The 16,500-nt window shown below is 38.9% G+C and overlaps 1 protein-coding gene across 1 annotated transcript; it reads left to right on the plus strand.

Moving 5' to 3' along the window:
* The first annotated feature begins 3,525 nt into the window (after positions 1-3,525).
* On the plus strand, positions 3,526-10,159 carry LOC114660042 (kinesin-associated protein 3-like). The gene is made up of 2 exons (XM_051934309.1): positions 3,526-3,717; positions 6,147-10,159. Exons 1-2 carry the CDS (start codon positions 3,526-3,528, stop codon positions 8,571-8,573), a joined length of 2,619 nt encoding a protein of 872 aa, XP_051790269.1. The 3' UTR covers positions 8,574-10,159.
* The last annotated feature ends 6,341 nt before the right edge of the window (positions 10,160-16,500 follow it).

A 16,500-nucleotide genomic window follows, 5' to 3' on the forward strand; every position in this document is an offset into this window, starting at 1 on the left:
TCTGGATTGATGAGCATTTCATGCAGATAAGTTTGCCTTATTATGTCTGCTGTTTTTGGGATAATTTGCTGCTTTATGTAGTCACACACTCTATTGAGTAAAAAACAGGCAAGGAAAATTAACAAGTTGAAAAGTTTACTAATGTAAATAAGACTTTTGATAATAAGTACCTCTTTTGTATGTGAATAATCATGGAAAGGAAGCTGTACTGCTTTTTGATTACATATTTAATCTGCCACCCGTTGTAAGTTCTTAACTGGCTGCAGACATTCTTTACTTTACCTAGTATCTCATCTAGATGACAGGCAACTACCTCACAGTAAATCAGAATCCTACTTACAAGAAGATAGGATTCAAGCCACCAAAAAGATAAAGCATTCTGTCATTGTAGGTTGGAATCTGTTCAGTTGTGTTTCAGAATAGATGAGTAATAGTAATGTGTGTGTTGAGACTGCCAATAGGAATGCTGTTAGGTAAACAGCCAGTGCTCTGCATATGTGAGGCACAATCGTTAATAATTTTGGGAGAAGGTATGGCACATTTCTAGGTGTATCACCTACATGTATAGAAGTAAGAATTATCCTCCACTTTTCTGGATGTCAACAGCATCTCAACTTGTCTCATCTTCTCAGCTATTGTTCCTGGCGAAAGTTGTAGCATCAGCAGTCTATGCAGGTCACTCCTGACTTTCCTGTCCCCAGCAACAATTTCCAACACTTTCTGGGGAATTCCCAGGCACTTCCCAGCCAGTCAAGAGATATAATTCCTCAAGCATACCCTGGGTGTGCTGCAGGGTCTCTGCCCAGTGGCATGTGCCAAAGCAGCCTTGAGTTCTTCTTCCTGACATGCCCAAACCACCTCAACTGGCTCCTCTTAATCTAGAAGAGCAGTACTCTGAGCCTCTCACCTATTCACAGAGTGGCTGCCCAGCCACTCTGCAAAGAAGTCTCATTTCTGCAGCATATACTCACAATGTAATTCTTTCAGTCATTACCCACAACTCATTACCATAGGTGAGGACAGAGATGTAGATCATCCAATAAACCAAGAATTTTATGTTTTGACTCTGTTCCTACTTCACCACCATGAACCGGTACAACAGATGCCACCACTCCAAATCGCTTGTCAGTCTTATGCTCCCTTTTTCCATCACCCATGAACAACATCCCAAGATACTTGAACTTCTTTCACAGTTGTTTTCTCTTTGATTGCAGAGAGCAATCCACCCTTTTCTGAGAGAAAACCATGACCACAGTCATGGAGGGTGCTGATCCATTTCACAGTCATTTGACACTTGTCAGCAAATCAATCAAGTGTGTGCTGAAGGTCACAGTCAGATAACGCAAAGTGCTGAAGGGCACAGTCAGCTAATGCAAAGAGGACAATTTCATCTGCAGAAAGCAACTTGCTAGCTATAATCTCCCCAACTGGACAAATACACATCCTCATCTGCAACCCTATATCCTGTCCATGAAAACCACAAACAGGAGTGATGAGAAGGCAGAGCCTTGACAGATTCTGACACCCACAGTGAACAAATTCAAGTTAATGCAAGGTATTTGGACACTGCATTCATTTAGGGAATGAATAGCATATAACCGTGCCCCTTTACCTCATATTCCTCCATCACCTCCCACAACACATGTCAAGCAACAAGCTCATATTCTTTTTTTAAATCTACAAAATACACATAGAATTTGTTATCATACTTCCACTCACTATCCTGGAGAAGAGCTGGTCTGCTGATCCATGGCTAGGACAGAATTTGCAATATTGTCCCTCCTGTAACTTTGGTTCAGCTATCAGATGACTTCTTCTCTCCAGCACCCTTGAGTGTGATCCCTCTATACAGTAATTGTAACACAACTGCCGGTCAACTTTCCTAAATAGGGGAACACCACACAAGTCTATTATTCAAAGGGTGTCTTACCCACCTTCAGTTTAGCACTAAATACATGCGTTAACCACGCTATCCCAAGAATGTCCATCACTTAGAACATCTCCAGTCGGATATCAATCACCCTAACAGCCTTAACACTATGGAGTACTTGAATCCATTGTAACTTCACCAACAGTGATGGGATTACTCCCACACACTCACTGGTAGGAGGGCTTGTCCACTGGATTGTGGAGTTCCTCAAAGTGTTCCTTCCACTGCTCACTAAAATTTCCAAAAGTGATCAGCACCTCACCATCTTTGTTTAACAGTCTGGGCAAGATTACGCCTTACCCTCCTGAGGCTTTGAACAGTTTGCCAAAACAACTTCAAGAACATCCAATAGTCTTTCTTTAGGGCCTCTTCAAAATCCTCCCATGCACAACCTTTTTTCTTCTACAACCACTGTTAGAGCTGTCCTCTTTGCCTGTCAGCACCTCTTAGTCAGGAGATCCCTGAGAGCACCAGTTTGACAACTTCCTTCAACCCTGGCATCCACCATCGGGTCCTTGGGTTGCTGACATGAGATGCTGTCTGCCTTAGGTCTACAGCATTTAGCAGCCTCTTCCACAACTGAGATTTGAACAGGGTCCATTTGAACTCTGTACCCAGCTGAGTTGGACACATTATGAATGACAGCATCAGCCAGACATTTCCAGGAAACTCTAACTGCTTGTCTATGCTTCAATGGTGTATCCAGCCTACACTACCCACATCAAATTCATCTCACTACCAAGTAGTGTTCATTTGACACCCCTCGGTTCACCTGAGTGTCCAAACATATGCCCTAAGGTCAGATGACACAACTACAAAGTCTATCTTTGACATTTGGCCCAAAGTTCACTGGTACAAGCTACTCATATCAGCCTCCATGTGTTTGAATATAGATGGTTACTATGGACAATCAATCAACCGTCTCTCTGACATGGTGGTGGAACTTGTGTACCTCAGTGATGCTCCAAACTAGTTGTCTGGAGCATTACTCTACTGTTAGGGTGTCTCTTAGTGAACAGGTTTTTGTTGAAACAGTTCACAATGATGTTCATGAAGGTACACAATAAAAAACAGTTTACCCAGACAGAGCTGAAGCAAAACCAGGCAGTGGTGTCCACTGGTGAGCACCTGGTGGCCAGGTAACCCACATAACTTGGCTGGGCTTAGCTTGAAACAGCAATATGGAGCATTGTATGGGCTCACCACCTGCAAGACAAAGGGTAAGGACCAGGCATGATGTCAGTTTAGTGGCCAGCGTAGGCGGAAAAGACCTAGACTAGCTTTGGAAACTTGGAAAATTACCTCTCTGACAGTATAGGAGCCTGAAGTGGTGTGTGAGTTGGAAAAGTACCAGGTAGATATAGTTGGTATCACCTCCAAATATAGCATTGATTCTGGAATCAACCTTCTTGATTGGATTCCCTTGAGTAGATGTATGGATACTGATAAGACCTTGGCTTATGCAATTGGAGTTTTCTCCAGTGGATTAGACAGTTACCTCAATATGTGTAGGAGTCACAGAGAGGAAAACTCTTAATTGATTTTGTGCATATGCACCAAATAGCTTTTCCAAGTATTCAGCCTAATTAGAGAGCATGGATGGCATGCTTGAGAGGGTGCCACCCACTTACTTAGTAATCATACAGGCTGACTTCAACGCTCATGTTGGGAATGACAGAGATACTTGGAGGGGTGTGATTGGAAGGAATGGCCTGGCAGATCTAAACCAGAACGGTGAGATGTTATTGGATTTCTCTACATGTCCAAGCCAGAATGAAAAGCTACAGGTTCAGGAAGGAAGTAATGAAGTGCATTTTTTGCATATGATAGTCATGAATAATGATTCCAATAAAGCTAGAATGACCAGGGGCCTCATGCATAACATGTAGAAGTCACACTAAAACATGGACAAAAACAGAAATGTCCATATGCACAAAAGAAATCCAGATTCATAAATCTGAGTGTACGCTAACTTCCGTGTTTGTCTGCTACATAAATCCCAGTCAGCATGAATGTAATGCATGTGCATGCGCCTGCCGCCCCACCCTGACTCCTAGAATTACGCCTCTTTGAATATGTAAATCAATATAAATAGCCGGGCGGCACGGTGGCGCAGTGGGTAGCGCTGCTGCCTCGCAGTTGGGAGATCTGGGGACCTGGGTTCGCTTCCCGGGTCCTCCCTGCGTGGAGTTTGCATGTTCTCCCCGTGTCTGCGTGGGTTTCCTCCGGGCGCTCCGGTTTCCTCCCACAGTCCAAAGACATGCAGGTTAGGTGGATTGGCGATTCTAAATTGGCCCTAGTGTGTGTTTGGTGTGTGGGTGTGTTTGTGTGTGTCCTGCGGTGGGTTGGCACCCTGCCCTGGATTGGTTCCCTGCCTTGTGCCCTGTGTTGGCTGGGATTGGCTCCAGCAGACCCCCGTGACCCTGTGTTCGGATTCAGCGGGTTGGAAAATGGATGGATATAAATAGCCTCATAAGTTCAGCATTCTGTGAAAAGACACATTGGCAAAAGCACCGGAAAAAAAGAATTTCAGCAAATACCAAGTGGAGGCAAGGAAAAACATACTATTTATTGGTTTAAGCAGTTTTATAAACAACAAAAGAAAGTTGATTGAGTGACATAGAGTGATGAAGAAACTCGAAAGTTCAAGTTCAGAAAGTTGCACAGTGCACAAAATAAAAAAGAAGTGGTCAGATACCAAAGTTGCAGTGAAAAGGCAACATCTGAGTGTCATATGGAAGCATATTAGGGTACTGAGAAAACAAAAAAAAACAGGGACACAGTGGAAAAAAAGTTAAAAATTTCCTTTAATCAGTTTATTTTGTCATTAAAGTAGAACGTCATAAACTTCATCTTAAAATTGTTTAATTTACTAGTTTCTCAAATACCATTGTAACTAAAGTAGCACGTCAAATGCTTTGTATTCTACTGTATGTGTTCTTCTACTGTATGTACTCTATGTGTGTGAATCACTACGTGCTTCTTAAATGAGCTTTCTCTTTCAGAATACATCACATTAATGATAATACAGCTCTCTGAAAAATTTAAATACTAAGATGTATAGTTGATATAATTTTAATGATGATAGGAATTAAAGCATGTATTAAACATGAGGGCACGATGGTACAGTGTTAGTGACAAGCTGTCCACAGATTGTTCCTGCTTCCTGCAAGATGCTTGCTGTGCCATGCCTCAATAAAATAATTTATTGCATCAGTACTGTCTCTTTCAAACATACTAATTTCCAATTAGTATGTCTCACATTTCTTCTTTCTACCACTCAAGTGTTTATCATATCACTGTTTAAGTCATAGGATGCTCTGGCGGGTCCTGAGAATGCTTCACCTTTGAGACTTCTACAGCCATTAAACGGCCAGACCATTTTGGTAGCCTTCAGGTTATCTTGCTTAAAATGGTAATTTGTTCCAAACGTTACCTTCCAGGACTGTGTATTACAGTGTAATAGGAAACAATTGAGCTCATACACAGCTGAACTAAAGACAACATGGTCCTATTTTTCATGCTTTAGGCTCATGTGCTGCCTGTGCTGGCCAGAAGGTGTTCTTTCAACCTACTGATTCACCAAGTCCTGTTTCTCAAATAGTCAAGCATTCCTGGTAGCTTTTGGACTGTCTTTCATCTACTTTCCTGAGTAAATACTGCCAGAATCCTCTCATATTACACTTCACTCTCTGTTTCACCAGGTTTCCTGTGTATGTGCCTTCAGGAACTACCAGTAAACACAAAGGACACACCACCTGCTAGTGCTTGTTCCTGCATTGGCATAACAATGTGAATCATTATTTTTTTAATTTTGTTTTTCTGAGCTTTGCTGGTCCTGTACCTGTCCTTTGCCAGCCTTTTCTCCCTTGTAAACACTTGTGCAGTGGATATAAGTCTCCACATTGCTATTAGCTTAGCTCCTTTTTATTTCTGCTCGAGGACAAATAAAGTCTATCCTATCTATCTATCTATCTATCTATCTATCTATCTATCTATCTATCTATCTATCTATCTATCTATCTATCTATCTATCTATCTATCTATCTATCTATCTATCTATCTATCTATCTATCTATCTATCTATCTATCTATCTATCTATCTATCTATCTATCTATCTATCTATCTATCTATCTATCTATCTACACTGTGTGTCTATTAGTCCCAGACACATTATTGTTGTTACCTAAAGAAACTGTTGTGTTCAACTTGTAGGTTGAAGATGCTCATTATTTAAGGAGAAAAGTAAAAGGAAGAACTATAGATGTCCATCCAACTGAGAAGGCTCTTGTTGTTAACTATGAAGTGGAAGCCACCATACTTTGGGAGACAGGAGATCCAATGCTTGAGGAACGTAAAGAGAGTCAAAAGATAATCCGTCTCAAAAGCTTGAATGCTAACACAGACATTGCCTCTCTAGCAAAGAAGGTGGTGGAAGAGTGCAAACTAATCCACCCCTCTAAAGTAGCTGAAGTTGAACACCTGTTATATTACCTACAAAAAAGACCAGATACAATTAGTAAGAAAGTGAAGAAAGAGGAGAAGCTTAGTCACCCCAATGGACCACCTCCATTTGAGGGTATGGAGACTGATGAGGTCGCCAGCATCAATGACATGGATGACTATATTGATTTGCTGTATGAGGACAAAGCAGAAAAAGTAAGAGGGTCTGCTCTAATCCTGCAACTTGCACGAAACCCAGACAACCTTGAGGAACTGCTGCAGAACAAAACTGCACTAGGTGCCCTCGCCCGAGTTCTACGAGAAGACTGGCAGAAAAGTGTTGAGCTTTCCACAAATATCATCTTTATCTTTTTCTGCTTTTCAAGCTTTTCGCAGTTTCATGATTTGCTCACACACTACAAAATAGGCGCATTGTGCACAATCATCATTGATCATGAACTCAAAAGGTATGACTTGTGGCAGGAAGAGTTACTGAAAAAGAAAAAAGCCATTGAAGATGAACTGTCCAATCAAAGTTTAAAAAAAGAGTATAAGAAGACATATAAGAAGTATCAAGGGCTTGTAGCAAGGCAGGAACAGTTGTTACGAGTTGCTTTTTATCTGCTTTTGAACTTGGCTGAAGTTCCTCGCACTGAGCTAAAGATGAGGAACAAAAAAATTGTACCCATGTTGGTCAAAACTCTAGAGAGGAATAATGTAGAACTTCTCATCCTTGTGGTTGCCTTCCTAAAGAAGCTCAGTATTTTTATGGAGAACAAAAATGATATGTCAGAAATGGACATCATTAAGAAATTGGAAAAACTGATTCCATATGACAATGAGGACTTGCTGAATATTAGCCTTCGTCTCCTCCTCAATCTATCATTTGACACCGGTCTACGAAGCAGGATGGTACAAGTTGGCTTACTTCCAAAACTGACTGCACTTGTAACCAATGAAAACCACAAACAGGTAACATTGTGTATACTTTATCACATCAGCATGGATGATCAATTTAAACTTATGTTTGCCTATGCCAATTGCATTCCACAGTTTATGAATATGTTATCTGAGTGTGTTGAAGAACAGATTGACTTAGAACTAATTTCACTTTTTATCAACCTAGCAGCCAACAAAAGAAATGCTCAATTAATTTGTGAAGGCAGTGGCCTTGAGACACTTCTGAAAAGAGCTTTGAAGTGTAAAGATCCACTTTTAATGAAAATGATACGAAATATTTCTCAGCACGACAATGCAACTAAATATTTGTTCACAGAGTACATTGGAGATCTGGCAGCTCAAATTAGATATGGGGAGGAAGAGGAGTTTCTGATTGAATGCTTGGGGACTTTGGCTAATCTCACAATTTCAGAAATGAATTGGGAACTTGTCTTGACAAAGTACAACTTGGTTCCATTCTTCAAAGATCATCTCAAACCAGGCCTTGCTGAGGATGACCTGATTCTAGAAGTGGTGATAATGATTGGAACTGTGTCACTGGATCCATGCTGTGCTTCAATGCTTGCCAAATCGGGTATCATTCCAGCTCTCATTGAATTACTGAATGCTCAGCAAGAGGATGATGAGTTTGTCTGTCAGATTGTCTATGTTTTCTACCAGATGGTCTTTCATCAAGAAACAAGAGATGTGATCATTCAGGAGACCCAAGTTCCAGCCTACCTCATTGATCTGATGCATGACAAGAATTCTGAAGTGAGAAAAGTTTGTGACAATACCTTGGAGATAATAGCAGAGCATGATGAAGAATGGGGAAAAAAGATCCAGAGTGAAAAGTTCCGCTGGCACAACTCTCAATGGTTGATGATGGTGGAAAACCAACAAATGGATGAGATGGAGCCTTATTTGTATGGAGAGGATGATGATGACATTGAGCCCTTCATTCATGGAGAAGACATACTGGAAAGGCCAGATATATTTTATACTGCTGATGAAATGATTCCATCTGAAGGAACCAAAAGTCCAAATTCCTTTAACAATTATTGTGCAGAATGGAAATATGGTGGGAGCAACATTCCCTTACTGGAAGCCTTGGAATGGATAGAGTTGGTCGGCCAACAGCAGTTCCTTAATGCTGAGCCACAGCAAATGTCCACAGACCCAATAAGCCTTTATACGTTAGAAATGGTGGCAGAGAAGTTGATGAACCAGGAAGCCTACAGACCATTTACGCCCCACTGAGAGGAAATAGAACCATGGACTTGCATCACATAACTAGGCCAGTATCCATCTACTTAAGCATGCTAGTGGATGCTTTGCCATTCAGTGATTTTTGTTTAAAGCTGTGCTGACTATTAAGGTGTGTAAAGGGGGAATTTTGAAGGAATGGACAGAACCTAGCTATTGTGCAAAAATACTTTTTCACTATTTAAGAGAGGTGGGTCAAATCCAAGAAGAGGATAAATGATCAAGATGTGTATACCAAGCTTGATTTCAAGATTTACACCCAAGACAGGGTTTCAAAGTTAGAGGTATGCAAAATGACTTGGAAGTAACCATCTAAACAACAATAAGCACTTGTATGTATCTAACATAAAGTTCACTTGATGCTACAGCATATTAGAAATGCAGTCCAGATGTATTTTTTTGTAAGTTCATAATTGAAAATCACAGCTTTGTGATCAAAATCTAATTCCCATATACCAGCCTGGTTACCACTGTAACAATATTTGGGACAATTTGACCCAATAATTAAGTAAATAAAACCACTGAATGTTGACTGCAGAGGGAATAATATCTATGGTACCTATTAGTTATTTAACTGTTTTGTATTTTGCGGCTCCCTCTGGAGCTTGAATTTGATCCATTTGAGGATCAACTCCAGTTAGATCATAAGAGTCGTGTGTGTGTGGCAAGAAACAAACAAACCCCAAAACACTTTTACCTTCATCCCTGCCTCCTCAGCTTAATGCTCCACAATACTGCAGTGACAGAAACCATGGAATGGCTTTTAGAGGCAAGATAAACAGATTAGGAAGTCTAACTAGATCTACATCTAACTAGACTAGATATAACTAGGTGGAGTTTTAGTGCCTTCTTGTGTTGTGTCCTCTTGTCTAATGTATTTGACCATTTAGTTTGAGTTCTGAATTTTACTCCTGTGTAGTGATTTTGTTATATGGTGTTTTTATGCAATTACTCTTTTTCACTGCCTGTTGTCTAACCTTCCTTTCAATTTTGTCTATTCAAATAAAACATTTTCTTAACCTGTTAGCATGTCATCTGGATCTACAGTCACTCTGTCACCATTATGCTGCTTGATCACACCATCAGATGTCTTCGCCTATTCGGTGTAAGCCAAAATACAAAATGGGAGAGTGGAAGTCCTGTTAGCAGGCAGTGCAAGATACAGTGTGGTTGTAGATTCAGTTGAAAGTGGTAGAAGGAAATTGCATCGTGTGGTAAAAGAAACTCCTCATTACAAAATGACATTTATTTAAACTTTAATTCTCATCATACTCTTCTTGATAAAAAGAGCTCACCATTACTTCCGTCTAGATGTTTATCACTGTTTCCTTAGATTTTCCTTCTGACATGACAACCATCAGTGCTATCTGCCTATAATTATTTGTTATTTAGTATTGTGCTTTTAGTTTCTCAATAGCATTTATCTATACCTACAGAATATTTATGTTGATTATATTGTGGGTACATATTATATGCATTATTGTTTAAAATTACTTTTGTTACCCATAGTTATTCCTTGTTCTCACATTACATTGTTCTATTATTTTTGTATTTTTTATTTTAACGAGGAGCAGTTTTCTTTTGTCTCCTTATCCAATTTATATGTAATTATTATACTAACCTCTTTTAGATATGTTTTGTAATATAATTTTGATTTTGAAATACACCTTTTGTTTCTATTTAGTAAAATTTTACATTTTGTTACATTAACAATACAGTGCTGCTTTTTAGTTTTTTTGATATTAGCATTAATTATCATGCTTTTAATCTTTGTTTATCTAAGTATTAAGTGCGCTTCCTGCCTTAAGACAGGTTAATATCAAAGTAATCAACATAGACCTCAGCATTAATTAACACTTACAGTGCACCATCTTTTGGGATGTATTTTGTAATACATATAGTAATAAAATTGCATTACTACAAATGTTTGTGTTACAGCATGTGTTGGAATGACAAATGTAATGCAATTTATTACTACCAAATGTTTGTCATGTGCCATCTTATGGAACGACCTAGACATAGCAACCAGACAGACTTGCAGATAAAGAGACACTTGTCTTTTTATTAAGGTAGTTATCTATTTGTTTTTTATCATTAAAACTGTGATAGTAAATGTGCTGAAGATGAATCAAGAAAACAGGTTGGAACAGAGAAATGTTTATTTGGAGTCCACAAATCAAAAGGCAAGGTCAAAAAAGCGAGCAGAGTGAGCCTGGGCTGGACAAAGTTAGGAAACATCAGGTTTCAAAAGGAATGGATATCTCTGTATTATAAAGTAAAATCTTGGAAGGCTTGGAAGGAGTCGATACTTGATTTCTCGGAGACACTTTAACGTCCTGCTACACAAGGCTTTTAAATGATCGACGCTCAGTGCGACAAGCAGAACACGCAGCTTGGCAGCTGCAGCAGCAAGCCAGCAGCTGATCTGACCGCATCTCCTTAGTGTGTGTTCAGCCCTCCCCCCACCCCTTCACAATGCGAGCAGCAGAGACGCGAAGTGGCTGGCATGTAGCGCGCCCCGGGGGTGGGTGAGTGAAGTGAGCAGGGGGCAAAGCCCCCTAGTTTTATATAGTATCATTACCAGAACATCAAATTTAAATACACAAATATAAATTCTGATCAGGAATAAAGACAACATAAAATGAAAGGGCAACTGTGGTTGCATCCTTGATAAATTTCAGCAGAACTTTCAAAGGAGCCTTACAGTAGGAAACCTACAAAAATAACGCAGGGAAAAAGTGACGGTCACAGTAACAGTGTATGATTAATGAATAAACAATGCACAGAACTTTTAAGGTTTTGGTCCATGTTAGTACACAGTACAGGAACATTAGTTTTGTTTGAGGGGCTCCCAGTGCTTGCTGGGATAGTCTCTGACTTTCCTGTGACCCTGCTCAGGATAAAGCGTGTTTAGACAGGCGTAAGGATGGATGGCTGGATGGACTGTTGGAATATCTGATCAATGAAAATAGAACATTTAAAAACTTAATTGCAGCCTCATGGACAGACCAACGGTTAGCAGGAAGACTGATAATTCAATACATAAATCTAGAGAGGTAGGGTCAGACTTCAGATATTGTTTTTTAAAAAAGTACTGCACTGAAGCAGAGATGTGGAATTCAAGGCAAATGGTACTGTGAAGTATGATTCCAAGGGTGACCAAAATTGGAAGATTGGATATTTCAGCTAGAATCAAGGAAAAGAAGGAAAAGAACAGGTAAGGCAAAGATTGAGCTTCACGGGTTGTCTAGGCAATTGTATGAGTACTTTTTAGCTCATACATTGAAGTAAGTGAAGCAGGCAATTTCTAAGAAAGATATGGACCCAGGTATGTATGTTTATATCAGTTTGTGAAAATGCAATAAAAAATGGTGTAAATTTTGAGTGAAGAAAATAATGCCAACCAAGTCCAAATATGAAATACACAGCTTAAAGAACTATAACATTAGGGACAAAATTAACTAAAGAATATAATGTGACAAAAACAACAGTATTTTTGGGCTTTCCTAAACTGGCTTGAACCCCTGCCTAGTGGTGTTCTGCTCCCATTTTATCATCTTTCTAGTACCATAAAAGCACAAGCCTTCAGTTCAGTCCCTCATTTAAACTCTAGACTCTTGTTTGTCATGCAGTTGCTCTAAACCCAATCCCAGGATCACCCTCTTTGTTAAAGGAACACCATAATAGAAATCCTGGTATCATGCCGAGCATCCCTTAAAAGGGCTACAAAATACCATTTCTAATGGTATGTAGGGTTATGACTGTCCTGCTGCCAGTCTACCCAGACCTTATACCTACAAGAAATGGGAAATAATGGCCTTTTCCCCTTAGGTTTGTTCACATGTTGCCTCTATCAGCCAGCCTCTATTAGCTAGCTGACCACTTTTTCTTTCTGGTGCTCACTACAGCTACTGAACTTCCCATGCCCTGGGGGTTCCAATGTCAGTATAGGCATTTCATTATCAGTAAGAAGGGTTGTTAAGCAGTGCGACTGGTCTACTTCTCCTTACAGCCCCATTAACTCAAAAGTATAAATTCCATGTTCTAACAAATACTTTTAGTCCAGCTCTTGGTTACTTTGTTGAAGATTACCATCAAGATTTATTCAGCCTTTGTTGGTTAAGTGACTTCTAAGCAGCCATACAATACTAAGCAGAGGCCAAGGCCTGGCAGTCTAATAATTGGGAAATCAAACCTTATTGTTCCTAAAGGTGTTCTGTGGAGTGTAGCCCATCTGAAAACAATCAATAGAGACCAGTGCGGCCTGATAAGAATAGTAATATTAGAAATATTACATTCAACTTTTGACAAAAGTATTTCAATAATGTCTTGTGCCTCTACAATGAATGTCTCACTACAGCTAGGCTGCATCAACGGAAACCAGATAGCAGTTAAGTTTCAACTAAATGAATTATTGAGTTTCTGGAAACCTTTGCACATTACTTTTTTCCTGGACATTGTTTGGCTGTGGTTTTCCAAAGCAGTTGTTTCATATGACTGGTACCCTCGACTTAAATTGCTCCTCCTCACATGCTAAGAACAAACAAGTATATCAAAAGCAAATTTGACAGTCTTTGTGCAATGTTATCTGACAAGATCATTTATAGCTTTGTTTTTCTTCATATTCTTTTAGATAGCAGTTATCCTAGTTTGTTGCTGACAGCTAATGAGCACTTGACCAGAATTAGAATGCATATAAAGCTATGATGAAGAAGTAAAGAATGTGGGAGTTTTATACTTCACTAACAGCATACAGGTTCATCTGTCAGATGTCCTGTGTCTTACAAACCACAATAAAAAGTGAAAATAAAGGGTAGAGATTGTAGCTAAACAATAGCCCCTTCACATGGGCACTTGACTGCATCAAGCATCACCATATTCTGTGTTTGCAGTACTTGTTAGTAATGTATTACATTCACCGGCAATCCGCAACAGCAATCCTCAATTTGAAAAACCCTTCTATTAGTAGTAGTGTTATGTGACGCAAATGTCAAAGTTGTGTATGCTATTTTTCACTTCAGATGTCAATGAAATATAGAATTTGACCATACTGTCCACTTAAATCTAAAAACAGTCCTAATTGTACAGTAGCATTTTCATTAAAATGTGAAATGTTTTGTTTTCTGTTAAAATAAGTTTTACAGGGAAAAGTATCAATGGTACTGCCTAATTATTTTTTGTTATCATGAATGTAAGGCCAGTTGACTTATGATTTTTGAACATTAAGTTTTATATTCTTCAGCATAGCACACATTTACAAGTTTACTATAGTACAGAAGAAGCCCACAAAAAAACGGTTATCAATTTATTCACTCATGAAGTGCTCCTTTTTTTCATATATTCCAGTCAGTACCCCTACTTTAATTAAAGTAAGCAAAATATTTGAGTATTTGAAGGCTGTTCAAGTGACGGACATAAAATCTCTTTTAAGATGAAGTTCACTGACAGGTGTAGGTAGACACTTCCCTCAGTCACAACAAAAAATGTATGCAGGGATACCACTTGGAAGCTGCTGTAACAGAGAGATATAGCCTGGCGCAAAGAGTACATTCACCCTTTTGAAAGTCAAATGAGACCTTTAATGCAGAGCGTCCATCGCCAGCAGTGTTACGTTCACCTATTTCAGGATCATAATGCTAATACACATGGAACACCAGGATAAACCTAAATGCCTTGCATGAACTCCCTGATTACAAGATCTAAACATTACTGAACCACACGGAGGCTCTTCTTCTTGAAGAATGACGCAATTTGCTATTACACGCAATTCATGAATTAAAAAGGACTGAAGCTAGACTGAAGGCAACGGGTGGCCCTAGCACTAGCTAGATACTTGATAAGTAAAATATTTTGTTTTATTCATCACCCCCCTTAAAAGTTTCAGTTTTGTATTGGAATAAGACAGTTGAGAAACCCAAATGAAGCATCCTGAGTAGTTTATTTTCTTAATTTTAGGGTTCAAAGTCAACAAGTCACAGCATACTGCTCCTTAGTGTAGAAGATGGTCCAGAATGGAAAATTGAAAACTGTTAAATGTTGTATTCACATTTTCCATGGAGCTGCAAAGAGAGAAAAAAAGTTGAGTTTAGAATTGCTTAGACAAGCTTTCTATATTTTCTTCAATGGCACTGAAAACTAGGTGTTCTTTGTAGGTGGACTAACAATAACCGTATCAAGGCAGCAAGCAGCACTGTGGCACATTGTTTAGTGCTGCTTTTTCAAGGCTCCAGGAGATTGTATGGACATGTTCTCTGCATGCCTAATTATGACTTTCTGTAGGTGATACTCTACTTTTCTTCCCACACAGAGAAATTAAGAGTTAGAGGAGTTGAGAGTGAGAGATTAGTTGATGTAAATGAATTCTGAATCTGTGTAGATATGTGTACACATGTGCGCTGTAGTGGACTGGTGCTGCATCTAGGACTGTTTTCCATTTTGCACCTAATGCTGCTAGCACAGATTCCATCAAATATCAATGATTAAGAATATTTGGAAAATACTTGTATTGTAAAATTGAGAAACCAGTGTTGACAATTAAGAAATACACTTACGTCGCTCTGCTAAGATTTGCCTTGTCCTATTTTGGGACCAGCCACCCAAAATGTTTCCTTTTTGCTGGCCTGTAATTGCAAAGGCACAAGAAACCCAATGATTTATATTAGCTATATTAAAAATGCATTCAATGCTCTTAGTGTTTGACCCCACAGATAAAAATTGCTATTGAAAAATGTTTTTAAGTCACTTTCTTTATTACTTTTAAAACTTTATGGACCCTAAAACTGTTTCATATCTCTTAGTCATACACGTTATTGTTCTTGGTTCTCCTCTGCAGCAGATTACATTTTTAAAGGATTCCCCTTGTATTTATACAATGCCTTGAAATCAGCACCTTGACAGCCACATTTTTCATCTTCTTATTAACTTTCAGATCAATTAATTGAACAGAAATGCTGCAAGTTGCATTGTTTTCCTTTGAAACTTTTGTCTTGAGGTGTGTACTTATTCTGGCATGGATAGATAAGAGGGAGTCAATGGCTGTATTTTACAGAAAAACGTTATTATGGAAGACAGAATGTAGAAGACAAAACCAAAACTAGAGCTGAAAAGAAAGCAGTAACTTAACAAAGAAAGATTAGGCTTAAGCAAAAATGCAGCTGCATATTCTTAATATATAGTAAGTGACATAAACAGAACTGACAAAGTAATCCAATATTTGGAACTGACTAAAAGAAAATTATAAGTAAATGCAATATGCCTATGCCTATGTAATCAGACATATGATGTAGTTCAATTGCTGTCACCAAGTAAAACAAAGACAACAACATACAGCAGGACAAAAGATGAGTCCAGAAACGTGTGGGCTTTTCAAAACATTGAGGTAACAAATCTGTTAGCCATAAATATAAGAGTAAAGTATTAGCTGTAAATACATTATGCATGGTTATCTTTGAAGCCATCAAAAGATGCAGTATGCATCAGTTTGAAGTTGGTAAGACATCTTGAAACTTACTTGAACACTATTTCACATTCTGTATGACAAAAGCACAACCCAAGCTGTATTCTTCGCCATTGTTGCTACATCATTATCAGTCGCATATAGCACAGAGTATGTTTGTGTGTGAGGATGCAATAATAGAGGGGGAGCCTCTTCCTGAAAAAAACTCATATTTAGCACTGTCATACATTTCATCTGTTTTGGGTGCTTCTGTCAGCATAAAAAAGCTCTTGCCTGAGGAAGCACGAGTCATTTTAAGGCAACATTCACACAGTAGCTAAAAGTAAAACCAGAATTTCTCTATCTTGATTTTTACCTTGTGCCAAAGAGCAGGATGTATGCAAATTCGTCAACTCAAGCTATCATGGAAGAGACTCAAGGAATGAAAATCTTAGCTGTTGATTTGTGAGCATTTATCTCTGCTAG

Source organism: Erpetoichthys calabaricus, chromosome 11 (genome assembly GCF_900747795.2).
Source record: "Erpetoichthys calabaricus chromosome 11, fErpCal1.3, whole genome shotgun sequence".
Taxonomy (NCBI): Eukaryota; Metazoa; Chordata; class Cladistia; order Polypteriformes; family Polypteridae; genus Erpetoichthys; species Erpetoichthys calabaricus.